Raw genomic sequence first — 26,536 nt, 5'->3', positions numbered from 1 at the left:
CCTCCACCTCCCAAGTGCTGAGGTACAGATAGGCGCCACCAGGAGCAGTTTTAGATGAGTACCCTTTCTCTAGGAAAAGGCGTTTCTTCTGTATGTCTGTTGTCTGAAAAGGAATGGCCTCATGTTTCTTTTCTCATTGAGTTTGTCCACTCAGTCAAATTCTGGACTCTGCTTTCTATATCCTTTATTGGGCCTCCCTGTTTCAAGAGGCTACTCTTCTTGACTGGGCAGTGTCCCATAACATTGACTCAGGCCTCTGATCAGAGTTTAGAACATTTGGGAGGAGCCTAGAGAAGCTTTGCTCAACCCAGAGCCTCATGAATGTTAAACCACACCTAGACTCTTAGCCAGAACGTAGGGCCTTGGAGTGGGATTTGCAGGCTTTTGGTTCTGGGTCCATTAGTCAGGCCTCCTCCCTCCTCCCTTCCCTTCCCTTCCCTATGCTCACTCCTCCCCCCTCCCCTCTGCTTTTTCAAGGTAGGGTTTCTCTTTTTAACCCTGGTTGTCCTGAAATGAACTCTGTAGACCAGGCTGGCCTCAAACTCTGAGATCCACCTGCCTCTGCCTCCCGAGTTAGGCGTGGGCCACCCCCCACCCCCAGCATTTCCTCTGCTCTCTAAAGGCAAAAATAAGAGAAGAAGCCTTTCACTAGTTGGGAACTTATCCCCGGCCTGTGGCAGGGGATTACGTTTTCAGGAACCTTTAAGGACATGCCATGAGAAGTGGTGGCAGGAGGGCTAGCAAGATGGATGGAGTGTGGTTACCTGCTGCCAAGCACGACCACCTGATGGTGGAAGATTCCCGACGCCCAATGAGTTGTCCTCTGCTACACACTGTGCCAAACCCCCACCCCCACCCCCATACAAGTAAATGAATGTAATTCATTCCGTTTACAACAACCGAGAAGTGGCGGGAGATTGGAGAGCCAGGCCTTGAAGGGTTGGATTTGTGCAGTTGCTGAGCTTCACAAACTGGATAGATTCTAATCAGCTGAGACTGTGCATAGTGCAAGTTTGTGATGCAGGGGTTATCTGTTTGTTTGGTTGGTTTTTTTTCCAGATAAAACCAGGGTTTGCAGAGGCTAAATAACTCAGCCAGGATGAGCCTGGGCCCGGCCAGCGAGGACCAGTTCCAGCCATGCTTGCTTCCAGGTGGCTTCTGTTGCCTGTGCTGCTTGGCTTCCCTCTGGCGATTCAGGGAACATGCTTTCTCTGATGTGCGCAGTGCCTAGAGTTTGGGATGCTGCTTACTCACCTCTTCCCTTCACTCTGAAGCTGCCAGTTAACCTAGGCTGGGTACAGGGTGTCGGCAAGACCTGACCATTGGGATAGGTCACTCTCCAGGCCCTGCTGACTGTCTTTAGTAGAAAGGAAGAGACAAGGTTTTAAAAGAGAGAAAGAAACCCAGCCTCAGGTTTTTCTTGCCACACTTTTTATGCAGGAGCTAAAGTAGGTGATAGTGGCTCCCAGAGCTCTCGGGTCTTGAGGTTGCAGCCTAGCGTTCATGTGATGGCACAGCTGCTTTTAACAAGTATCACTTGCTATTTATTGAGGCTGAACATGCTCATCTGCCCTAATTTGAAGCTAGGACTGCTGTTGGAGGTAAAGTTGTAAATGTCACCCCTAAACAGCTTTAGGGTGGTTTTAGGTTAAGATTTTGGACCTATCAGAGCCTCCTTTCGAAACACAAATCTACCCTTTGCTACCTTAAACTTTTTTTAAAATTTTTTTTTTAAAGATTTATTATTGCTGGGCATGGTGATAAACGCTGTTAATCCCAGCACTCAGGAGGCAGAGACAAGTGGATCTCTGAGTCTCTGAGTTCACGGCCAGCCTTGTCTACATAGTGCGTTCCGGACAGCCAGGACCACACAGAGAAACCCTCTGTAACAAAACAAAAGCAACAAAAAAAAAGATTTATTATTCTTACTATTATTATCTTGTTTTGTTTTTGAGACAGGGTCTCACTTTATTTTTATTTTATGTGTATGGGTGTTCTGCCTTCGTGGCTGTCTGCGCTGTGGAGATGCTGGGAACGGAACCTGCACCCTCAGCAAGAGCAGCCATTTGCTAAGCTGACGGGCCGGCTCCTCAGTCCCATCCCGTCGGGCTCCTCTCAGGATGGATGTAGATAACCTGGATGACGGTCAAAGGAGAAGCATGTTGGTCTTTTCTCCTCATGCCTCCCTCACTGTACTTACTTGTCACTGCCTCAGAACGTTGCCAGCAGGATCGACATCATCATCATTGTGGTGGTTTTTCTTTGCAGTACCAGGGCCCGAGCCCAAAGCCTCAGATATGTTAGGGTTGTTGTTTGGTTGGTTGGTTGGTTGGTTGGTTGGTTGGTTGGTTGGTTTTGGTTTTTCACAACAGGGTTTCTCTGAGTGAAAGCTCTGGCTGTCCTGGAACTTGCTCTGTAGACCAGGCTGGCCTCGAACTCACAGAGATCCACCTGCCTCTGCCTCCTGAGTGCTGGGATTAAAGGCATATGCTACCACTGCCCGGCTGTTAAGAGTTTTTTATTTTGTTTTAAGTTTTTGTTCTATTTGGTGTTGTGAGACAGGGTCTCACATAACTCAGGCCTATCTTGAGCTGCCTTTGTAGCCAGAGATGACCTTGCATTCCTGATCCTCCTGCCTCAAGTACAATTCCAAATGCTGAGATTATAGTGTGCATCACTGGGCCCATATATCTGTTTGTTTGTTTGTTTCTACATTGTTGTTGTTATTAGTGTTTGCTTTCCTGCGCAGTCTGACTTTGGTGGTCTGCCTGGCCTGGAATTTACAGCAATCCTCCTGCCTTCGTCCTGAGTGCTGGGATAACAGGCGTCACCACCATACCCAGCTCCATCCCATCTGCTGCACATGCTAGTCTCACTACCTAGCTATATTGCCGGCCCCCCTCTAAATACTGAGACGAGGTCTTGCCAAGGTGCCTGGGTTGGTGTTGGATTTTTGATTCTTTTATCTCTGTCCTTCACCAAGATGGTTTTCTTTTATTTTTCTTTTTGAGACAGGGTTTCTCTGTGTACCCCTGGCTGCCCAGATCTTGATCTGTATACCAGGCTGGCCTCAAACTCAGAGATCCCACCAGCCTCTGCCCCCAGAGTTCCAGCAAGATATGTTTTGTTAGCTTGTGACATTGAGTGGAAATAAACAAGTCTGCCCTTTTTCTGATTTTGCCAACGTCATTATCACTGGGAATTGGTTTTTCCTTAAACCAATTAAAATTTTGGATTAGCCTCATGCTAAAGTTTTAGAAGTTGTAGGATAGTTCAGGTGTTGGTACAAAGTGACTGTCTGGCTAGACATACAGCATGCTTTGTTGGTATCTTAGCAGTATGTAGTAATAAATGTTTCTTCAGGATGGGGACCCTCCTGTGACTCCTTAAAATACTAAGCACATGCCAGGTTATGGTACCCTTTGAAACTAGAGTGGCCATCCTTGTTTAACTAAAGGCAGTGGCAGGTTTAAATTTCTCTGTGTAGCTCTAGCTGTCCTGGAGCTCACTCTGTAGACAGACTGGCCTCGAACTCACAGAGATCTGTCAGCCTCTTGTCTCCTGAGTGCTGGGATTAAAGGCGTGCACCACCCCCGCCTGACTCACAGCCAGTGTTCTTTTTCTTTTTTTGTTTTTATGTGCATTGATGTTTTTGCCTGTGTGAGGGTGTCAGGTCCTCTGGAACCATAGTTATAGCCAGTGGTGAGCCATCATGTGGGTGCTGGGAATTGAACCCACGGCCTCTGGAAGAGCAGTCAGTGCTCCTAACGGAGCCATCTCTCCTATATGGGTGTTTTGTCTTTACGTATGCCTGTGCACTGCTTACATGTCTGATGCTGGTGGAGGCCGCACGAGGGCATAGAATCTTCTAGAACTGGAGGTAGAGACAGCTGAGAGTCACCACGTACGTGGTGAAAGTCCAGCCTGGGCCCCCTGCAAGAGCAACAAGTGCTCTTAACTGCTGAGCCGTCTCTCTCCCCTCTGTATACTTTTTTTTAGGTTGTTTTTTGTTTTGTTTTTTTTTTAGTTTTCTGAGACAAGGTTTCTCTGTGTATTCCTGGTTGTCCTGGAACTAGCTCTGTAGACCAGGTTGGCCTCAAACTCATTACTTTTTAATTTTAACATGAAAAAACATAATAGTAATTCCTTGATTTACTCAGTACTTCATATCTAACTTTCTTTTCTTCCTTTTTGTTTTGAGACAGTATCCCATTATGTAGCCTTTGACTGTCTAGCCTTACATAGACTAGGGTGGCCTTGAACTCACAGAGATCTACCTACCTTTGCCTCCTGAGAGCTGGAATTAAAGCACGCAAATCATTGATTGTATCTCAAATTCCTTTTATAAAGTTGGTTTGCTCGTCAGAAATGAAAACAAGATCTATACCTTATGTTTGACTGTTAAGATTCTTAGTTTTTTAGTGACTTCATATTTAAAATCTAAAGAAAATTATACAAAATTTTGCTATGCAGCCCAGGCTGATCTTGAACTCAGAATCCCCCTGCCTCAGCTTCTTGAGTACCCAAATTACAGGTATGCACCTTCATGTTTGTCCACGTATTTTTGGACAGACTCTGACCATACTGTATTACCTACGTTGTTCTTAACTCCTGAGCTCAAGTAATCTGGGACTACAGCATGTGCCGCTACATCGGACTTTCCTAATCTTAGAGGAGTTTGCTTACTGTGGCTCTGGTGACGTCCTGCAGGCTGTCCTCCATTTGTTATTTTCCTGTGACGTTAGTCAGCATTGTGAGTCTTAGGACTTTACCCTTCCCGAAGGTGTTACTAGCTGTCGTCCGCATGGGGGATGTTGTCCAAAGTCGGCTGTTCCTGTGCTGTTCCTGCCGTGTTTGTCAGTGGCAGAGTTTCTTCTTTTTCTTTCTCCTTTAAGCACAGTAGCAGGGTGGCCAAGCTTGAAGTTTTAAAATGTCTTTGGGCCGGGCTGTGGTGCCGCACGCCTTTCTTTAATCCCAGCACTCGGGAGGCAGAGCCAGGCGGATCTCAGGCAGCAAAACTACACAGAGAAACCTTGCCCCAAAAACAAAAAACAAAAAAAAAAAGTTTTTGGGCCAAAAGCACTTCATAGATAGTGTTATGACTCACTCCCCATTTGTTCCCATCCCTCCCCCAGAGGCTGGAAAGATGCATGAGTATTGTGACATCGATGACGACTGGTGTCTCTGAGCGAGAAGCCAATGATGCCCTCAACGCCTATGTAAGTACCCTTCCTCCTTACATCCGTTCTGCTTGGGGAAGCGCTGAGATGCAGACAGGAAGGTGGAAAGATGGTGGTGGTGGCCAGGACTTAAGGGACTGAGTTCACATCTTGGTTCTTTAGATGAGGTTTTTCTCTCTCACTAGTAGAGTCTATTTCTTGGAGCCTTTATTCTGAGACCACATCTTAGCATAGGATACATACTGGCCCTTGAAATTAGTATAGAATCCAGGCTAGCGTCATACTCAAGGTCCTTCTGCCTCAGCCTCCCAAGTGCTGTGATCACAAGCTTGTGCCATCCTGCCTGACTTATATAACAACTTAAAAGCTCAGTTATTGGCCGGCCAGGTGGCTCAGTAGGTCAAGGGCTTTGCACGCAGCCCACACAGCCTTGATTCTCATTCCTGGATTCCATAGGACAGCAAGAGAGAACTGACTCCCAAGAATTGTCCTCTGATTTTCTTTGACAATTTATAAAAAAAACTTTTATTTATTTAGACTTAGTCTTAGCCCTAGCTGACCTGGAACTTGATGTGTAGATTGTGCTGGCTGAACTTACAGAGATCTGCTTGTGTCTGTTTCTCAAGTGCTGGAATTAAAGGCATATGCCAACCCCCCCCCCCAAAAAAAAAGCCAGGCAGTGGTGGTGCACTCCTTTAATCCTAGCACTCAGGAGGCAGAGGCAGGAGGATCTCAGTGAGTTAGAGGCCAGCATAGTCTACAGAGTGAGTTCCAGGATAGCCAGGACTACAGAGAGACCCTGTCTCCAAAAACCAAAAAAAAAAGGGCAGGTGCCATCATGCCTGGCAAAAATTTTTCCAAGATTGAAAAAAATATATAAACTCATGAGACCAGCAACAATATGGCTCAACAGGTAGTGATTCCTGCTGTGGAGTATGACAGCTTGTTTGTTCCCTGGGACCCACGTAGTGGGAGGTGAGAAGTCACTCCAGCAAGTTATCCTCTGACCTCCACATGCAACAACGTCATGTGTATGCACACACTCAACACACATACCGAAGTTTTTTCTGTTGTTTGGTTTTCAAGACAGGGTTTCTCCGTGTAGTTTTGGTGCCTGTCCTGGGTCTCGCTCTATAGACCAGGCTGGCCTGGAACTCACAGCTCCACCTGGCTCTGCCTCCCAAGTGCTGGAATTAAAGGCGTGCGCCACCACTGCCCGGCCCATACTAAAGTTTTTAAAGAAAAAAATGCTTGTTTTATAGTTTCTTTGCAAATCATTCTTACATACATTTTATCTTTACCTGTTAATCTGTGCAGTTAAAATAATTTTAGATAGCACATGTAAGAAATTTATATGAGGCCGGGCAGTGGTGGCGCACACCTTTAATCCCAGCAAAAGCACTCGGGAGGCAGAGGCAGGCGGATCTCTGTGAGTTCAAGGCCAGCCTGGTCTACAGAGTGAGTTCCAGGAAAGGCACCAAAGCTACACAGAGAAACCCTGTCTCGGGGAAAAAAAAAAATCATATGATAGCAGTTGACAAGATGGCTCAGTGGGTAAGGGTGTCTGCCTCCAAGCTTGACTGTCTGAGTTCAGTCCCTGAGACCCACATGGAAGAAGGGGAACCAACTCCTACAAGTTGTCCTGTGAGCTCCATAGTCATGCCATGACATTGTGCACATACACACTACAGACATTAATTCATGAATGAAAAGGAATTTAGGTAATGTGCTTAGGTGGACGGCTCAGTCAGTAAAGTGCCTGCTGAGCGAGCGTGGCGATCTGAGCGTGGGTCCTGGGTAATCTCTAAAGAGTGGCAGCGCATGCCTGTGACCCTAGCCTGGGAATGAAGTGCGGTGGGAACAGTTGGCTCCCTGAAGCTCGTTGGCTGACCAGCTTAGCCAAGTCTATGAGCATCAGATTTAGTGAGAAGCCCTATTTCAAAAGCTAAAGGTGGAGACTGAGGAAGACACCCGTCGCCTACCTCGAGCCTCCTTGAACATATGCATACAACACACACATGTATCATCCACACATACAATACCATATACGTATTAGGTAATGCTAAAAAAAATTAAATAATGAAGTATGTGTGAAAATCCTGTAGTGAATCCTATTACTTTGTATGCTAACTGAAAAAAATAGTCTAACGTAAATAATAGTTAGAAATGAGAAGAGTCTTACAGAGTAGGTGCTGAGGTCCTCCTCGCACGGGACCAGGTGTCATCATCGCTGTGCTGAAGTCCCCAGGTTCTGGGGTTGCCTGTGGTCGTGACTGGAGTGGCTGTGTCTCCACTGCAGGGTTCCCCCAGCGCCCGGGCTTTTCCCCCTTGAAGCACTCCTGTATTTTCTGGCTCTAGCTTCAGCTGCTCAGAGAAAGCAGTGAAGTTTTCCCCTCGCCTTATCTCCTGAACTAGGTGCCTCATCCCTTTGAAGAGAAGGGAATCATCATATTTGAGAGCTGATTTTCCCCATTAAATGTTACTCAAGAGTCCCAAGAGTTCTAGGAGAAATTGTGCTTGCACTTCCTGCATGTAAGTGACAACTCCGTTTTTTTCTCTCTTACCTTCCAGGTATGCAAAGGACCCCCCCAGCATGAAGAGATCTGCCTAGGCCTGTTTACTCTTGTCCTCACTGAACCTGCCCAAGCCCAGAAGGTAAGGCGATTTCTTCCCTGGGTCCTTATAAGTCTGTGGGATCTTTAACTGAAGTCGCATCACACTCTTGACAAGAGCTGAATCACCTTGTTCTCCAGATGTGATCTCAAGTCCCTTCTTTTTTTTTTTTTTGGTTTTTCGAGACAGGGTTTCTCTGTGTAGCTTTGCGCCTTTCCTGGAACTCGCTTTGGAGACCAGGCTGGCCTCGAACTCACAGAGATCCGCCTGGCTCTGCCTCCCGAGTGCTGGGATTAAAGGCGTGCGCCACCACCCGCCCGGCCTCAAGTCCCTTCTTATCCTCAGTGAATTCATTAGTCTCTGGCTGGAGTCCTTCCTAACCCCAGGTCCTAAAGCTAAAGGCAAGAAAAAACAATTAGGAGGATAAGAATAACATGAATGTTAAGTTTCAGGTGTAAGACAGGAAGCTCAAAGGTTGGCATTTAATTTAGGGGATGGAAGAGATAAAGGGCAGCCAAGCCCGTGAGAGCTCTTACCCAGAAGAACAGACAGAAAACAGCCTTAAAATTGTAGCATGTAACCTTTAGATTAAATAACTTAATGTAATGATTAAGAAAACACCAGAGCACAGTGGAGCCTGACTTCCTAATGAGTATTGCCGGAAACCAGCCTGGCCTCTTCATAGACAGAAGAGGCTCCACCAAGGCTCAGGACCAGCCAAGGCTCAGGACCAGCCGGAGAGTTAGTTTCTGGGGATTCTGTTCTTCTTATAAATTAAGCCTTCTGTTTCTCCAGATAGCTCCTCTCCAGCAACTTTGTATCTTTTGAGTCTTGGCATAAGGGTTCAGGTTGGAGTCTGGCTGGAACCCTGTGGCAGAAGTGAAGAGTGAGGGGACTTGATTCTTGGCCTTTCCTGGGCACAGCTGGCGTGGAAGGAATTAGATGCACTCTTTGCCTGCTGTTGTGTTCTGCTCTGTCAGTTGATCCGTTTCATGTGTCTGAACCCTGTGCGGTTTTTGTAGCTGTCTCCCTCTAGACTGCAGCCCTCCATCAGGTGCCTGGGAACCTAGCCATGCTGCCATTTGTTCAGGGATAACCAAAGGAATCTCATTCTGAGGGATACAGACAGGGGTGCTCCTGGTTCCCTGGCAGGGATAACCAAAGGAATCTCATTCTGAGGGATACAGACGGTGCTCCTGGTTCCCTGGCAGAGATGCTTGTATCAGTGAAGTGTGTGTGGATGTGGGAACCTGCTGTGTTCATACTTCTGATGCCAGCTGGTGCCTGTGGAGATGAAGGGGTCGGACAGTAGTTCTTCACGTGGTCGTGCTCCCCCAGGAGAAAGACCAGTCATTTTGAACTTCGTTAGGTAGAATTCCATCTGTGCTTTCCCCCTTTCTCTTCTTTCTCCGTTTGAGACATGATCCAGGCTGACCTAGAACTCCTCCCCTCGGCCTCTCAAGTACTGGGTTTTCATCTCACAGTGAATTTATCACCCGGATTTTTAGAGATAAATGGATGACATTGGTTTGGTGGTGCTGAGCAGTAATAGGAGCTCACTGCCTTTAAAGACATTGTTGGCAAAGATGAAGATGGATAAGTGAGGGCTATGGTTTTATTTCCTCTTGTATGTATTTTTATAGTATTGTAATTAAAATCTGATTTAAGGGCCAGTGAGATGGCTCAGCTGGTAGACGTACGTGCCACATAAGCCTGATGACCTGAGTTTGAGTTTGATCCTCATGACCTATAGTAGAGGGAGGGGACAGACTCCCAAACGGTGTCCAGTTCATTCATCCCCCCCACACACACACACTACATAAAATTTTTTTTTTTTTTTTTTTTTTTTGGTTTTTCGAGACAGGGTTTCTCTGTGTAGCTTTGCGCCTTTCCTGGTACTCGCTTTGGAGACCAGGCTGGCCTCGAACTCACAGAGATCCGCCTGGCTCTGCCTCCCGAGTGCTGGGATTAAAGGCGTGCGCCACCACCGCCCGGCCTACATAAAATTTTTAAAAATCTGATTGGATTTAGCTCAGTGTTAGTGCTGTGTAGCAGTGTGAGGCCCTGGGTTTAAGCCCTAGTTTCCTCTACCCCAACTACACTGGGCATGGTGATACATACCTGTAAGATCAGTGGTTGGGAAGTTAAGATAGAAGGATTGCCCTGAGTTCAAGGCCAGTTAGAGCTACATATCAACTACCAAGCCAGTAAGTTAAATAAATAAGTAGATTTTTAGAAATAAAAATTGGGTGGGCTGGGCAGTGGTTTAGTCCCAGCACTTGGGAGGCAGAGCCAGGTGGATCTCTGTGAGTTCGAGGCCAGCCTGGTCTACAGAGATCTAGTGAGATCCAGGACAGGCACCAAAAACTACACAGAGGAACCCTGTCTTGAAAAAACAAAACAAAACAAAAAACAAAAAACAAACAAAAAAATGCTTGAGCAGTGGTAGTGCATGCCTTTAATCCTAGTGCTCAGGAGGCAGAGGCAAGTGGATCTTTGTGAGTTTGAGGTCTACAGAGTGAGATCCAGGACAGCTAGGGCTGCACAGAGAAACCTTGTCTCACATCAAACAAACAAACAAATAAATAAATAATAAAATAAAATAAAAATTGGCTGGAGAGATGGCTCAATGGTTAAGAGCATACACTGCTCTTACCAAAGACCCAGCTTCAGTTCCCAGAATCCATATCACAGCTCACAACTGCCTGCAACTCCAGTTCCAGGGGATCTGACACCCTCACTGGCCTCCAAGGCATGGCACACACATGGTGTACATAAACTTGTACAGGCAAACACGCATACAAATAACGGAATCAGCTCCAGGCCAGCCTGCATTACAAAGTAAGACCTTACCTATAACAAATAAACAAACAAAACAATAAGTGGAAGTCATCTCAGTGCAGGTTAGCCTTGCCTTCTGGAAAAGGTGAGGTCTGATCTGCCAGGGTCAATCAGTGAGCTTCTGGGAGGGGAGCAGGCTGTGGCCGCTGTCTCTCTTCTCTTGCCTGGCTTGGCGGTGAGAGGCCACAGGTTCTCCAGCGTCAGTGTATGTTGTGCCATGAGTTTTGCGAGGGAGTCTAGTGAGAGCTGGAGTGTTCTACTTGTTTGCAGTGTAGCAGGCCTGTGCTCCCAAGGGAGTTGAACCATCTCATTTTGGGTTTCATAACTGATGACAGCTGCACAGGTTCATGTTCATATGCTAAAGGTTTCTAAGTAAATCCTCTACCTGCGGGTCCCTAGGTCAGACCTCTTTAGGCAAGCACGTTAGAGTCTTAGATGAGGGAGGACCTATCAGTGGTGAGTCATTTGGACACTTGAGCTGGGTCAGACTGGCGGAAGAATTAGTGGCAAGTCTGCCCAGTTCTTTACCCTTCTCTGCTTTGGGCAGAAGTTCCTGGCAGGAGTTGCTGATAAGGACTGGTCTTAATGTGTTGTCTTAGAGTTTAGCTTAAGCAAGAAGACTGTTTTCTAGGCGTTTATTTGGGTTAATTCTGCCTTTGCACAGAAATCCAGGGTAGATTTAAGGTTTACTTGTTCCTGGGTCTTGTAGGCATAGAGCTATGAAGCATGGGTGATAAAGATAGTTGTGGAAACTGAGTCAAGAATCTTGGGTGGGAAGAGTGAGCTGGGGAGCTTCTGAGGTCTAGATGGTAGTAAGCAAGCTCAGGAGTTAGGATCAGCTCTTAGGAACTTGTCAGTGGACGGATAGGTGGGTTAAGCAGGCGAGCTGGAGATGTGGCAGCTAAGTGACCCGAAAGATGGCTCAGCAGCTCAACTCCTTTGTTTGCAAACCTGGTGACTGAGTTTGGTCCCCAGATGCAAAGGGAGAAGAACTCCTGAGAGTTGTCTTCTGAACTCTGCATGTGCCTGTAGCTTGTGCATGCACAGCACGGTGCGTGCACAACGAGAGAATGCAGATAAGGTGTTGCTGGAGAGTACAGTAGGCATGGGTGAACGTCATCCCAGTTACGCCTTCCTCTGGCAACTCTTACATGGATGCTTTATAGCTTTTGAATTTATTTATTTGGGGTCTGAGCTAAGTATCTGGAGCAAGGGCTGATGTGATGAACGGAGGCTAAGCTGGGATCTCAACTCTGCAGGTTCTAGCATCAATGAAAAACATTAACTGGAAAAACCCTGGCATCCGTGCCCAAGTCCCTCTCCCTCAGCTGTCCCTAGACTCATTCCTAGGCCGTTCGTTGGTCTAGGCTCTCATTGCTGGTAGTCTGGAAGAAGGCTGGAGCTGCTGGGTCACTGTCCTCAGCAGGGCCAGGCTGACGCTGCCTCTCTACCACCCTGTCCTTTTTCTTTTGTCTGAGATCACTGCTCTTGTCTGCTTTGTTTTGTTTTTGTTTTTCTTCCCATCTGCTTCTCTTTCAAAGCAGTCAGCAAGCTGGCACAGAGGTTTCGACAGCTGGCAGCATAGGGCACGTGGTACTGTGGGTACCCAGCTGCCATCTTATCAGCGGTTACAACTGATAAAGATCCCTGGTGGAAGGTGGAATTAGGCAGACAGTATCACGGCTCTTCATCAGGCCTCATACCTCCTGAAAAATTGGCCCTCCTTCCCTGTCCTGAGTCTGGGCTACATTTCTGGTATTTCTTCTTTCCTTTGAGCAGACAAGGCTCTGATGTGGTTAGCTCAGCATGGGGTTTTCTTTCTCCCTCTCCCTCCCGTTTCCTCTAGGACATTCTGTGACTTACCTGTGAGGAGTCTCCAGAATGTACTCTCCCAATTTGATAACCAGTATGTCAGCAGAACTGGGTCGCCTGTCTTGTGCTCACTCCCTTGTGGTTTTTGTTTTTAATCTCTCAACAGTCTACCCCCTAGATAGAGTCAGGATAAATTCTCCTTTGGGTATGAGAAATTTGTGGCACATGAAGAATCTCTGTTGATACTTTTTTCATCAGAGCAGTTAGATTTGAGGACCGAAGAGGCAGGGAGAATGATGGGAACAGATCTTGTTAGAGCCCCACATCCCACTAAGGCCGAAGAGCTGTTCCAGGTAGTGAGGACCACACTGTAGAATGCTTAGGGTGGGTGAGTGTACAAATGGAGTAACTCCAGAGCTGTCGTAATCTTCCCTCCACCTCTGGCAGGCTTGTCTCCTTTAGTTAGTTTTCATATTTGTTTTTGAGGTGGTTAAGCAGGGTATTTGAAATTAGATTGCCTGGATTTGTTTGTCTGTTTGTTTTGTGATGAGATCTCATGCTGTAGTTGGGATTATAGATGTGATCACTGCCTGGATTTAATGCTGGTTTTTCCCCAAACTCTCCCTTCCCCTCCCCTCCCCTCCCCTCCCCTCCCCTGTTCTATCCTCTCCCTCTCCCCCTCCTCCCCTCCCCCCTTTCCCCTCCCTCTTCCTGTGGCTACTTCCTTACCTGTACAAAGATAATAACTAACATCTGTTTCAAAGGGCTTTTAGATTTACCAAGTGCAGTAACATAGACAAAGTTTGTGCTGAGGTCAATGAGTGTTAGCTATTACTATTGTTGCTAATTTTTTCTTCAAAAATTTCTTTTGATTATTTTTCCCTTCCTCCAACTCCTCCCCTCCTCTCTCATCTCCCTCCCCACCTAACTTTATGTGTTCTCTCTCTCTCAGTTTTGTTTTGTTTTGGTTTGGTTTGGTTTTGAGGCAGGGTTTCTCTGTGTAACAGTCCTGGGATTGAAGTCATGTGACACCACCATCCAGCGATCTTGCATGAGCTCTCTCTCTAAAACAGAAACAAAACTACAAAAATGATGGCTGGGCATGGTGTCACATGACTAATCCCAACACTTGGGAGGCAAAGGCAGGTGGATGTCTGTGAGTTCCAGGACAGCCAGGACTATGGAGAGAGATCCTATCTCAAAAAAACCGCCACAAACAAACAACTAAAACCCATACACGGGGCTGGAGAGATGGCTCAGAGGTTAAGAACACTGGCTGTTCTTCTAGAGGTCCTAAATTCAATTCCCAGCACCCACATGGTGGCTTACAACCATCTGTAATGAGATCTGGCGCCCTCTTCTGGCCTGCAGGGATACATGCAAACAGAATACTTGTATACATAATAAATAAATAAATAAATAAACCCACCATACACACAATGAAAATCAAAACAAACAAAATCATTAAGATAAAAAGTATCCAAACAAAAAGAAACAAAAAGCCCCCATTAAAAAAAGCATGGAATCTGCTTTTGGTTTTGGTTTTGGTGTTTTGGTTCTTTGAGACAGGGTTTCTCTGTAGCCCTGACTGACTGTCCTAGAACTCACTCTGTAGCCCAGGCTGGCCTCGAACTCAGAGATCTTCTTTCCTCTGCCTCCCGAGTGCTGGGACTAAAGGCGGGTACCACCACTTCAGGTGTGCAAATACCTTCTTGGTGAGGGGTCCGACCCTGTATCACGATCATGACGTATTTTTCTCTCTCTCGATCTCTCTGTCTCCCTCCCCCCCTTTCTTTCTTGGCTGGGCCTCATGTGGCTCAGACTGCCCTTAGACTTATTATTTAGTTGAGGATGGTCTTGAACTCCTGATCTTCCTTCCTGCCCAAGTGCTGAGAGGACAGGCAGGAGCCTCCACACCGGGCTTATTGTTAATCTTTTTGTTGTTGTTGTTGGTGGCGTGTCTCATCCATTTATCTATCTATCTATCTATCTATCTATCTATCTATCTATCTATCTATCTATCTATCTATTTATTTATTGAGACAGAGTTTCTCTGTGTAGTCCAGGCTGGTCTCAAACTCACTAAGATCCTGTCTCTGCCTCCGCAGTACTGGGATTAAAGGCGAGCACCGCCACTGCCACCAACACCCAGCTTATTGTTAATCTCGATGCCATCTCTGTGCCCAGACTTGTGACGTTTCTGTCTAGCTAAGAAGCTCTCTACTGAAGTTTTGCCCTTTGCCTGGGACCCTGACAGGACAGAACTCAGCAGGGGGGGGAGGCAGCTAATGAGCTTCCCTAAGGCCTGACCTCATTGATGAAGAAGGAAAAGCTCTAAGGGAAAGGGGAAGCAGTGACTCAGAAGAAACTTCTACACTCCCTCCCCCGCTCCCCCCAGGGCTGAGGATGCTGCAGGGACCCCCCTTCAGTACTTGACATTCAAGAGAAAAGTCTAATAAAGTTCATGTTTGGGGGCCGGCAAGCTGCCTGAGTGGGTAAAAGCACTTGCCATACAAGCCTGATAATTTCTCTGTCTCAGACAAGTTCAGAGTTCAATCTCTGGGATATAAGTGAAGGTAGAAGGAACTGATGCCATAGTTTTCCTCTGACCTACACACACACACACACACACACACACACACACACACACACACACACACACTAAGTAAATAAAAAATAAAAGTTTTGTTTTCTTTGTTTGCTTTTGATTTTTCCTCCTGAGACAAGGTTTCTCTGTGTAGCCCTGACTGGCCTGGAACCTCTGCCTCCTGAGTGCCAGAATTAAAGTTGTATACCACCAGGGCTGGAGAGATGGCTCAGTAGTTAAGAGCACTGGCTGCTCTTCCAGAGGACCTGGGTCCAATTCCCATCAGCCACATGGCAGCTCACAGCTGTGTTGTTCCAGTTCTGGGTGACCCTATACCCTCAGACATACATGTGAGCAAAACACCAGTGCACATAAAATAAAAATAAATCAGTCATTAAAAAAAATGTTGTGCACCACCACGTCCGGCTTTGAGTGGCTGTACTAGTACATATCTGTAATCTCAGGAGGCTGAGACAGAAGGCTTGCCATACATAGTGAGTTCCAGGACAGCCTGAGCTACCATGTAAGGCTCTGTCTGAAACAAACAAGGAAGTGTTTGGTTTTGTTTTTAAGCAAGGATCTCACTTTGTATCTCAGGCTGGCCTTGAACTTGTGATTCCTCTCCCTTAACCCCCAAATGCTGGGATTATAGGCGTGTGCCACTATATCAAGCTAAGAAAATTCGACTTTATTTCTGTTTTTTCTCCCAGACCCTCGTCCCTTAATATTCCCTTTGCTGCATCTGACTGGGTTACAGCAAGTCTACAAATCTCTGGGTTTCTTTTTGACTTTCACCCAAACCCATTTTTCAGTGACCTTTCACTGGCAGATGAAACGCAGATGGCTCCCACCTGGGTTTGCTCAGCTTGTGGCATCAAACAGTGTGACACTTCCTGAAAAGGGAGGTTGGGGGACAGGGACAGGACCAGGAGCTTTGCCCAGCAGGCTTTCTTGCCTTATTAGAGAATCTTTTAGTCCTTTTCCCTAACCCAAGAGGCAGAGCGGAGGGTAGTTTTGGAATGGAGAAGCCGTGTAGAGGAAAGAGTCCAGAATGCAGTGTGTTCTGTTGCCACTCAGTTTCCCACTGTTGTTATTTAAGAGACTGGCTTGGGGTTGGCCGGGTGACTGTGGGGAAAAGGTCTTAGCTTACTGGCTGCTCACAAGCCTTACTTCTCACAGTGTTACCGGGACTTGGCTCTGGTGAGTCGTGATGGTATGAACATTGTCCTGAACAAGATCAACCAGATACTCATGGAAAAGTACTTGAAGTTGCAAGATACCTGTCGTACTCAGGTAAGGCCAGAAAAGAAAGAAAAGGAAGGCTGGAGTGTAACTCAGGGTTAGAGCATGTGCTTAGCATGCACATGGAAGGGTTCAGTCCCGAACCCCAAACAAGAAAAGAGCCAAGCCCAGTGGTATAGGCTGGAGGTGGGCCCTCTTAAGGGAGAGGGTGTGGACTGCCGCTGTTACTGTGCACCTAAATTGTGGGTGACTCAGTTAGCTCCTTTTTCAGACTCTCATCTCTGCTCTGTATGTCTTTTCCTCTCCTCTAGTTGGTGTGGTTGGTTCGGGAACTGGTGAAGAGTGGAGTCCTGGGAGCTGACGGTGTTTGCATGACATTTATGAAGCAGATTGCAGGTAAGCTTGTTGGCAGGAGCGTACGAGGAAAGGGAAGGAGCCCAGAGATAAGCCTAGGCAATGGAGGATGCTTAAGTACCTAGGGAACTAGACATCTTCTGGCCACATACGTTGCAGGAAAAATGAATTGAAAAATCATAGGGGGATTTTGAATCATGAGTCTTGTCTTGATTTCTTTCCTGCTAAATTAAGACCTGACCAGGTGTCTGGCCTGTATTAGCCAGTCACCACCCTGGAGTTAGGAGCTTCTAGATCAGGAAGGGGGGCAGGGAGAAAGAAGGAAGCCATGTGCTCTCTGCCTTTCTGTTTTCCCTGGCTTCACCCCTGTTCTAAACACTGGCTGCCTAGTGATTTTGGCAACTAACGAGGGCCAGTCTGAGGGACATTGTCACAGAATAGTCCCTGACATTTAGGGGTTTTTTAATCTTGGCATCAATGACTTCTGTCTGAAATATTGACTATGGAAAGGTCTGCCCAAGCCATCTCTTCTGCTTTTGAGATCGCTTGTGTTTTGTTTTCCTGTTAAAAACAAGAAAGCAAACAAAGTATTAATAATAGATAAAAACGAGGCCGACCCTGCAGCTCTGCTTCACCAATGCCCACTGGTGCCTGTCTTTTTGTTTTGTTTCTTATGGTGGTGAGAATTGAACCTAAGGCCTCATATGTTTAGGCAAGCACTCTACCACTAAAACGTACCTTGCTCAACTCCACTCCACCCTTTCTCCCCCCTCCCCTTTTTTTTAAATGAACCAAGTCTTGCTGTGTAGCCCGGGCTGGCCTCACATTCCCAGTCCTGCCTCAGCGTCCTCGGTGCTGATGGTACAGGCCTGCACCATCATACCTGGCTGTGCTTTGCCTTTCTTTAGGGCTCTCTCTAACCCTGAGATCCCTGCTCTGTGTGGACGGCCCCCAGTGGTTGTGATATGACTATGTGAACACTGAATTTTTTCCCTGAGACCCGGAGCGGTGTGTGACATTGGTGTGCTGTGTATTCTTACTCTTTCTCGGCACCTCCTTTTCGTTGACACCCCAGCCCCACTTCTCATCGAAGCGCGGCTGTCTGGCAACACTGCATGTTAATTCTGCTCCAGGAAGTTCAGTAGCAAGATCCAAAGACTGGTGTATAGAAATAACATGTACACACACACACACACACCCGCCCCTTAGCCTGTCAGGATCCTGAATCCCACCCTGACACCCGGACACTAGACTGCTGCCGTGCCAACTCCCCACGTCTCTTAGACCCTAGTGCACATACCACCTTTGCTTTTCAACTGGGGCTTCTGTTTGTCTGAGACATTACTTTTCAAGGACAAAGCATTACCCCTGCATTTCCTGGTGGATAGGAAAATATCGGCTCTGGTACAGTAGCAGTTCTAGAAAATCAGAGCATTCTTTTCCTTTCTCTCAAGGCAAAGGGGAAACCTTGAAAGCCTAGAAGAAGAGAGAGGTTATTCTAGCATTCAGGGCAGTGGTGATGGGATAGCTGGGTGGACTGGCAGGATGAGCCAAGAGGTTTGTTGGTTCGATTAGCTGAGTTGCTAATTAGAGCTACTGTATTCTGATTCTTCCCCCTCCCATCCCCTTGAAATCAGGTGGCGATGTTACAGCCAAAAATATCTGGTTGGCAGAAAGTGTTCTGGATATCCTGACGGAGCAGAGGTAGAGTCTACCGTGAAGGGTGGGGCAAGACCAGATACGGCCATGAGGGGTGTGAGTATGGGACATGGGAAGGAAGGCTCGCGGCTGTAGAGTCTGTAACAGAGTCTGATGCAGTGGGAAGGTGGCAGATGGAAGGACTCATGCCACAGTGTGTCCCGAGGGATGAGGAGTGGGAAAGAAGGACCTTGCTGAAATATCTCAGAGCCCAGGAAAAACTGGTTTCATCTGATAAGGGTTTATTTTTGACCCAGACCTCCTTGGAATGTTTATATTTTGGGGGAGCTGGGGGAAAATGAGCTCAGTAGAGGGGGCCAGCCAACCACTCCGGCCTGGAGGTACCTCATCTCCCTTCCAGGCTTCTCAGTCCAGCACATGCTCTTTTTTGGAATGGCCCAGGGCAGTGTGGGTGAAGAAGGTGATACAGGGGCACATTTGACTTTCTGGCTCCTCTTCCCCATCAAAGTGAAGGCCTGGAAATGGTGGGAGGGCTGTTCTATTACGTAAATTTCCTTATGACTTCACCTTGACCTATGTTCCCAGTTTCTGCCTCACATAATTCTAGCGTCTCTTTCAGAGTAAGGACATCCAGTAGCCAAATGACTAAGAGGCCTAATATTGTCCATATTTGTTTCAATTTAAAAAATGGTTCTCTTCATAATCAAAGCTATGCTCTGCCCAGACCTGCTGTGCAGCGCCACCTAGTGCCCGAGCGCAGTTGCGCAGCTGCCCGGGGCTGGTGTCATCACGCCAGCAATGGGGCTTCTAGCAGTTTCTTACTTAGGCCTCTGCTTCTCTTTAGATCTCTTGTTTCTCGACTCCCTTTGGCTAGAGGGCCTTACTTCCATCTCCCTCTCCTCCTCATTATTCCATCCTTGTGGTCAGATTTGTCCTTCCCCTCTGCTAGGAGTCTTCCTCAAAAGTGATCTTCTCATTCTGTTCCTGGTATCAGATTCTGTCCGTCATCCCTTAAAGCTGAATTTCCCATGCAGGTCACATAGCAGCCACCTTGCTGCCCAGCCCCTTCACATTTGTGGTGAAAGGGACTGCCTTGGCATTTTAAATGTGTTCTAGCTTACCATCCTGTTTACCTGACCTTTCCAAGTATTTTTAGGGATGTGGGGGTAAAAGGAAGTATGTGTCCTTGAGTAGCATTTCCATTTTGTGAAAACAGGACAGTGCTGGGCATTGTAGTGCACGCCTGTAATCCTAGCATTTGGGAGACTGAGGCAGGAGGATTACTGTGAATTCAAGTCTAGCCTGGGCTATCTAGCAAGACCCTGTCTCAAAAAACAGAAGCGACTCACACACACCCAAAAGAAAAGGAGAAAAGAAGACATCGAAAGAAAAGAAAAGGCCACAGTCTTTTAGTTAATTAAGTGACTTGATTACTTTTCCTGAGCCAGGATGTTGCCTGGTTGTGGTAATTAACCTCTTCCTCCAGTTCTCTGCCTTCCAGCAGGGGTGTCAAAGCAATTACAAACTGCTTGGCACTTGGAGGCAGCATTAGAATGCCGGGAACCTCCCACTGTGGCTTTCCCTTTGCCCCTTTTGAACAGATCATGCTTTCCTCACTGTTTTCCAGGGAAAATCTAAAACTCCGGAAAAATGGGCTTTACCGTCTAAATTCAGGTGTCGCGCGCGCGCGCACACACACACACACACACACACTGGCCCCTCCGCAACAACCTCCCAGATTTTGGTTTAGGGTTTAGGGCAGGTGACTCATTATCTGAGGGTGGGGTTGGTGGCTAGAGCCAGGGAAAGGTTTGTGGCATGGTTGACTATAATAAGCCCGATAGAGGGCTAGCACAGTGTGTTCTCAGAACTCCAGGTCCTGAAAGGGTCCTGGAATTCCCCAGAGGTCCTTGCGTCACACTTAAGAGAATTACTGACACAGAAAACAGGTTCCATAGCTGAGCGGGAGAAACGTAGCTTGCCTCTGTTCTGTGCCTCACCTAACACCGCTTCGCATGTGATGGGCCGTGGTGGTTGAATGAGCCAACAAACGTTCTTTTATTGGCAGCTGTGAAAATGCTTATGTTAGAAGAGGTTGATTTCATTCAGCACCTACCTTTGTTGGGCATTTTTCTGGTAAAGAAAATTAGTTACCTTTACCTTAGTCAACTCGTAGTTAGTTAATAACACCTGAGAAAAACCTTCAAAGGATGGAAGCCGTTCTCAGTGTGTGATCTTCAAAGGAGTTTGAGGTGCAGGCCGGTAGAGCAAGTAGGTCTAGGCAGGAAGTAGGTGCAGTGTCTTCCCTTCCTGCAGGGAGTGGGTCCTCAAGAGCAGCATCCTCATCGCCATGGCTGTGTACACGTACCTCCGACTGATCGTGGACCACCATGGGACCGCCCAGCTCCAGACCCTTCGGCAGAAGGAAGTTGACTTCTGTATCTCCTTGCTTCGGGAACGGGTAAGGGAACAGGACAAAATCAGTATGAGGAAGTGATATCTAGATGTGGTATCCCAATGGCCTTTATGCATCTGGGCCAGAGATCCCTTGTTAGAGGTGCAGGTGGTTTAGATGTGGTATTTTCATCATCCCTAGACAGCTCAGAAGTAAAGGACAGGGAGCTGGCATGGAATACCCCTTGCTCTTAGAAACGCCACACATAATGCTGGCATCCAGGGTTTTTCTGGTCAGTTTCGGTTTACGTTGTTGTACAACACAGCTATTCTTGTATGCCCACTGTTACATCAGCCCCACCTACCCCGGAAGTAATTGACATGTTTACTTGTGTGGATTATGAATTATTTACTACAGTTTCTCCCAAGAGAGATATCCTAAATCTTAGCTACTATGAGGCCACTGGCCACATAAGAAAATCTAAGTTAAAAGCACTATCAGGTAAGACTTTAAAGCTCGGTAGTTAAAGCGGATGCTGCTCTTGCTGAGGACCTGGACTTGGTTCCTAGCACCCATGTGGTGGCTCACCGATGTCTGTAATTCCAGTTCTGGGGGATCTAGCACTCTCTTATGGCCTCTGTGGGCACATGTGGGCAAAACACTGATACACATAATATGAAAGTAAATCTTGCTAGATGTGGTGGCCCACACACACCTTTAATCCCAGCACTCAGGAGGCAGAGGCAGGTGGATCTTTGTAAGTTCCAGACCAGCCTGGTCTACAGAGTGAAATCCAGGACAGCCAGGGCTACACAATCTTAAACAAACAAACAACTTCAAAGCCAGTTGGTGGTGGCACACGCTTTAATCCCAGTACTGTGGGAGGCAGAGGCAGGTGGATCTCTATGAGTATGAGCAAGTTCCAGGACAGCCAAGGCTACACAGAGAAACACTATCTCAAAAATCTTAGAAATGTGTTCACATAATTGTATAGGCACATGCTTTTAATCAATATTGTTTGGGCCACACAGATATAGAGATCATTTCTTTAATTACAAATTGTCTTTTCTGTTGGACAGAATGAACTTTGGGGTGGGATATGTGGGGTGTTACTTCCCAGTCCCATACTTTTGGAATTTGGTTCCCTTGAACTGAATCAAAGCAACTTCAAACGGAGAGGGTGTTTGATTGATGGGAGAGTCAGCAGGGCTCCCCTCTTCCTTACGGTCCCCAGTTTCAGCCTCTCTTCCGGAACAGCTACACAGCCAATCCCTAGACTCCAGAAGGAATCGTGTCATGGTCCCTTCAGCCATCTTTCCCCTTCATAGAACACGCTATACTTTGTCCTCCATCTAGAGGGTGAACAATGTATGTTTTTATTCTCTTTCCTGCTCCCCATTCTCCATCCTCCCTCCATTTCAGTTCATGGAATGTTTGATGATTGGCCGGGACCTTGTAAGATTACTTCAGAATGTTGCTAGGATACCAGAATTTGAACTGCTCTGGAAGGATATCATCCATAACCCTCAGGCTTTGAGTCCTCAGTTTACAGGTGAGTAAGCCCCTGGGTGTGCCCTGTCCTTGTTTGTTTGGGTTTTGTTTTGTTTTTGTTTTTTTTTCGAGACAGGGTTTCTCTGTGTAGTTTTGGTGCCTGTCCTGGATCTCGCTCTGTAGACCAGGCTGGCCTCGAACTCACAGAGATCCTCCTGCCTCTGCCTCCCGAGTGCTGGGATTAAAGGCGTGCGCCACCACCGCCCGGCCTTGTCCTTGCTGTTTTGAGTGGATTTGAAGGGGCGGAGGTTTGCTGGAGAGATTTAATCAGAGAAAGCTTGAGGTAGGACACACTTGGCCGAGCACAGCTGGGCATGGGAATGGCAAGGCCACAGAACAGTTCCTGACTGGGCCCTACTTACCTGCCTCCAGCTGCCATTTAATTAAAAAAAAAAAAAAGACAAGGCCTCAAGATGGCTCATAAAGGCAGTTGCTGCTAAGCCTAATGAGCCGAATTCAGTCTCCAGAACTGCACATGGGGGAAGGCAAAGAAGTTGACTCCCAAAGTTATCCTCTGACCTCCACACACCCTCTATGACACATGTGAGTCCACATATGCACATCAGAAAATTAAAATGGAAGAAAAATTTAAAACACCAACGCGGAGAGAAAGCCGTGATCCTCTCCCTTCCCAGAGCTCCTTGGCAGGGTGGTGGATGACCAGTCTGTGGCTTCACTGTGGTTGACGGGGAAGTGAGAGGCCGGTTCACCAGGTGGAGTCAGCAGAGGGTCCTGTCAGTCCCGGAAGAACGACTCCCAGGGTGTAGCTCAGTGACGAAGCACCTACAGTGTGCTGAGTTTCATTCCTAGAGCTATAGAGAAGAAAAAGAAATGGTCCTGCCTCTCATTACAAGGGTCTGGTGTGTGTGTGTGTGTGTGTGTGTGTGTGTGTGTGTGTGTGTGTGTGTGTCGTGTGTGTGTGTGTGTTTTTCCCCTGGCAAGGTCTTTCGTGTCTGACTTTCCCAGAATGTGGGCTACTCTAAGACCTTAAGCATGGCTGGGTTGCTCTGGGCTCCTCCTCATCAGAGGGTGTGTGCCAGCTCATTTAATCGTCTGTACAGCCCTTAAGATGAGTGTTTTACTTTCCACACAGGAAAGTGAGGTTCAGAGAGATGAAGCAGCCTGCTGAAGGCCAAACAGCGAGTCAGTGACAGGCAGGATTTGGAGGGTCTTTCTGACTGCAGCGTGTATGGCTGTGCCATTCAGTCACATTGGTTCTAGGATCTCAGAGTGTCACCCTTAGGAACAGGAAGGCAGGCTAAGACTTCCACTATTAGCCGGGTAGTGGAGGCACACACCTTTAATCCCAGCACTTGGGAGGCAGAGGCAGGAGGATCTCTGTGAGTTTGAGACCAGCCTGGGCTACAGAGTGAGTTCCAGGACAGCCAGAGCTGTTAGTTACACAGAGAAACCCTGTCTCAAAACAAAACAAAAACAGACTTCTCATATTTCCCCCTGAATTTCCCATCTACTTGTAACTATGAAAACATGGGTATGGGGCTTTGGGAGGCCCGCTGAAGGGAAGCGCTGCAGGCCGTGTGACCAGTGGCAAGCTCGTGTGCCTTTGCTCGGCTTCTCGGGCTCGTCACGGAATAGGCCCGTGAGCAAAACCACACCTGCCCGGCCGGCCGGCGGTTTCCTCTTCTGCCTTCCATTTCTCTGGTGTCTTACTTCTCTTTTACACTTGGTCCAGGTATCCTACAGCTACTTCAGTCGAGAACATCCCGAAAATTTCTAGCCTGTCGTCTTACCCCAGACATGGAGACGAAGCTCCTCTTCATGACGTCCCGGGTGAGATGATCTGTGTCCGGTGTTAGCTGAGCTCCCTGCAGATTTGACACCACTGATTACTGCCCCACACAATAGTGGCTAAGTCCCTTACCTTTTGGGGGGTTTTCCTTGGTTCAATCTATGCACATTGTACAGGACCCTAAAGAAATGTTAGAGGAAGTATTCGAGGTATAGCGTTGAAGAAGCAAGGCAGAATCCAGCTCTTTTGAAGATTCTTTTTAAAAGCAGTCTTTCCAGTGTTTGTCCCCAGGTGTCTGTCTGCAGTGTAGGCTGTGGTCTTTGGTTTCCAAAAGTGGCTGCACTGTGGTAAAAATGTCTGAGGACCGTGGTTTTCCTGTCTCTGAGGATGTTTGTGGACAAAGGAGTTGTAGAGGTGCCTGCCTACAATCCCAGCACTCAGAAGGATGATGCGGGAGGACTGGTACAAGTTCAAAGACAGCCTGGGCTACATGAGACCCGGTCTTCTTTAAAAGAAAAACAGGGGCCGGGCGGTGGTGGCGCACGCCTTTAATCCCAGCACTCGGGAGGCAGAGCCAGGCGGATCTCTGTGAGTTCGAGGCCAGCCTGGACTACCAAGTGAGTTCCAGGAAAAGGCGCAAAGCTACACAGAGAAACCCTGTCTCGAAAAACCAAAAAAAAAAAAAAAAAAAAAAAAAAAAAAGAAAAACAGTAACAAAAAATGCTGGACATGGTGGTATACGCTTGACATTTCAATCCCAACACTTGAGAAGCAGAAATGGGCAGATCTTTATGTATTCAAAGCCAGCTAGGGCCACCTAGTGAGACTGTCTCAAAAGCAAGAAAAGAAAAAGCAAATTGTGGTGGGATGGGATGCCACATGGATTGGGACCCTGAGGCACGAGGATCTCCAGTTCCAGGCTAGCTTGGACTACTTCACAACATTGTGTCTCTGGAAAGGCCACATTTAGAGCATATACATACTGCCTTAGTGAGGGTTTCTTTTATTGTGATAAAATACCATGAACAGAAGCAACTTGGAAAGGGAATGGTTCCTTTGTCTTACACTTCCATGGTAGTCCACCACTGAGAGAAGTCAGAACAGGAACTCAAGCAGGGCAGGAACCTGGAGGCAGGAGCTGAAGCAGAGGCCATGGAGAGGTGCTGCTTACTTGCTAGTTCTCACGGCTTGTTCAGCCTGCTTTCTGTAATGCCCAGGACCACCAGCCCCTGGGTGGCACCACCCACAGAGACCTGGGCCCTGCCAAATCACACACCAATCAAGAAAATGCACCACAGCTTTCCTTGTCCACAGGCCAACCTGGTGGGGCATTTCTCCAGCAGTGGTTCCGTCTTCCAGAATGACTCTGGCTTATGTCATAAAACTAGCCATCACACATCTATATGTTACCATTTAGTATCTTTGCCACCATTGCTGTGTTCCAGGTGCTCAGCCACTGTTGCTGCCACAAGTTCTGTTCCACAGTGTTGACCTGGAAGCATCTTGTTAACCTTTTTGATCTATTTTGATGTTTTCTGAGAGGGTACTAGAAGAGAATTCCAGATCTGCCCCATTGAGTGCTACTGTTTGGTTATTAGGTGCCTGGTTTGAGACAGGGTAGTAGTCCAGTTATCTTTGAACTATTGGCCATCCTCCTATATCAGCTTTTGGAGTGTGGGAATTTCAGGTGTGGGCCGCCACATCTGGCTCTAGTGTTGTGGTTTGTAAACATTTGAGGTGTGTTTGGGGAAGGACTTGCTGCCAGGTCTGGAGAGTTTGCACCTTGTAACAGTCCTGTTCGGTCATCCTGTGTCAGGAAGCAGTCAGTACTCAGTGGTGGCCCGGCTTAACACTTACTCTCCAGGAACATTCTTCCACATTCAGCAGTAGCTCCAGAAAGGGAGAAAAGCTGAGGCTTCTGGCCAGAGAAGCAGCTACAAGCGTTAGCAGCCGGAACGGGCTGCAGCTGCTTTGGGAGGCCAGTGGCATGAGGCCAGCTGCAGGAGTGCGCGAACCACTGATCACCAGGCCAGCTGGAAAGTTAAGATCAGGACGTCCCCAAAAGGAGAGGGCGCTCGAGACACAGAGAGCTTAGTTGTCCCAAGGACACGGTCCGTCTCCGACTCACCAGCCCACCCTCCTCTCTCCACTTCCTCCTCCCTAGGTGCGATTTGGCCAGCAAAAGCGATACCAGGATTGGTTCCAGCGCCAGTACCTCTCAACCCCTGACAGTCAGTCCCTGCGCTGCGACCTCATTCGGTACATCTGTGGGGTAGTCCACCCTTCCAACGAAGTGCTGAGTTCAGACATCTTGCCCCGATGGGCCATCATTGGCTGGCTCCTGACAACATGCACGGTAAAGGGCCAGACCACGGGCAGAGACTGCTGGGTGGGGAACGGTGCCTCTTCTAGCATGTTCCTGGACTTCTTCCGTCCTCATTCCAGGGCCATCTGAACCGAATGGACCTTCCACTGTGGGCCCCTGAGTGCCTCAGGCTCTTCAGCCCTCCCTTTGTCTCTAGACAGTGTTAGTCGCTCCTCATCTGAGCGTG

At 47.6% G+C, this 26,536-nt stretch overlaps 1 protein-coding gene across 1 annotated transcript in view; it reads left to right on the top strand.

Annotated features, from left to right (window-relative positions):
• Ints3 (integrator complex subunit 3) overlaps nt 1-26,536 on the top strand; it is a 46,237-nt gene that overhangs the window by 5,742 nt on the left and 13,959 nt on the right. The window contains exons 2-10 of the mRNA XM_052730431.1: nt 5,136-5,219; nt 7,752-7,835; nt 16,213-16,326; nt 16,587-16,671; nt 18,267-18,333; nt 20,605-20,749; nt 22,106-22,235; nt 23,928-24,025; nt 26,149-26,340. Coding sequence (XP_052586391.1) covers nt 5,136-5,219; nt 7,752-7,835; nt 16,213-16,326; nt 16,587-16,671; nt 18,267-18,333; nt 20,605-20,749; nt 22,106-22,235; nt 23,928-24,025; nt 26,149-26,340 — 999 coding nt within the window. The remainder of the gene's footprint in view (nt 1-5,135; nt 5,220-7,751; nt 7,836-16,212; nt 16,327-16,586; nt 16,672-18,266; nt 18,334-20,604; nt 20,750-22,105; nt 22,236-23,927; nt 24,026-26,148; nt 26,341-26,536) is intronic.

The sequence above is a fragment of the Peromyscus californicus genome, unplaced genomic scaffold (assembly GCF_007827085.1).
Source record: "Peromyscus californicus insignis strain IS unplaced genomic scaffold, ASM782708v3 Scaffold_9__1_contigs__length_137607984, whole genome shotgun sequence".
Taxonomy (NCBI): Eukaryota; Metazoa; Chordata; class Mammalia; order Rodentia; family Cricetidae; genus Peromyscus; species Peromyscus californicus.
Note: the sequence above shows the minus strand (reverse complement) of the source record. Positions and strands in the feature narration are given on the sequence as shown.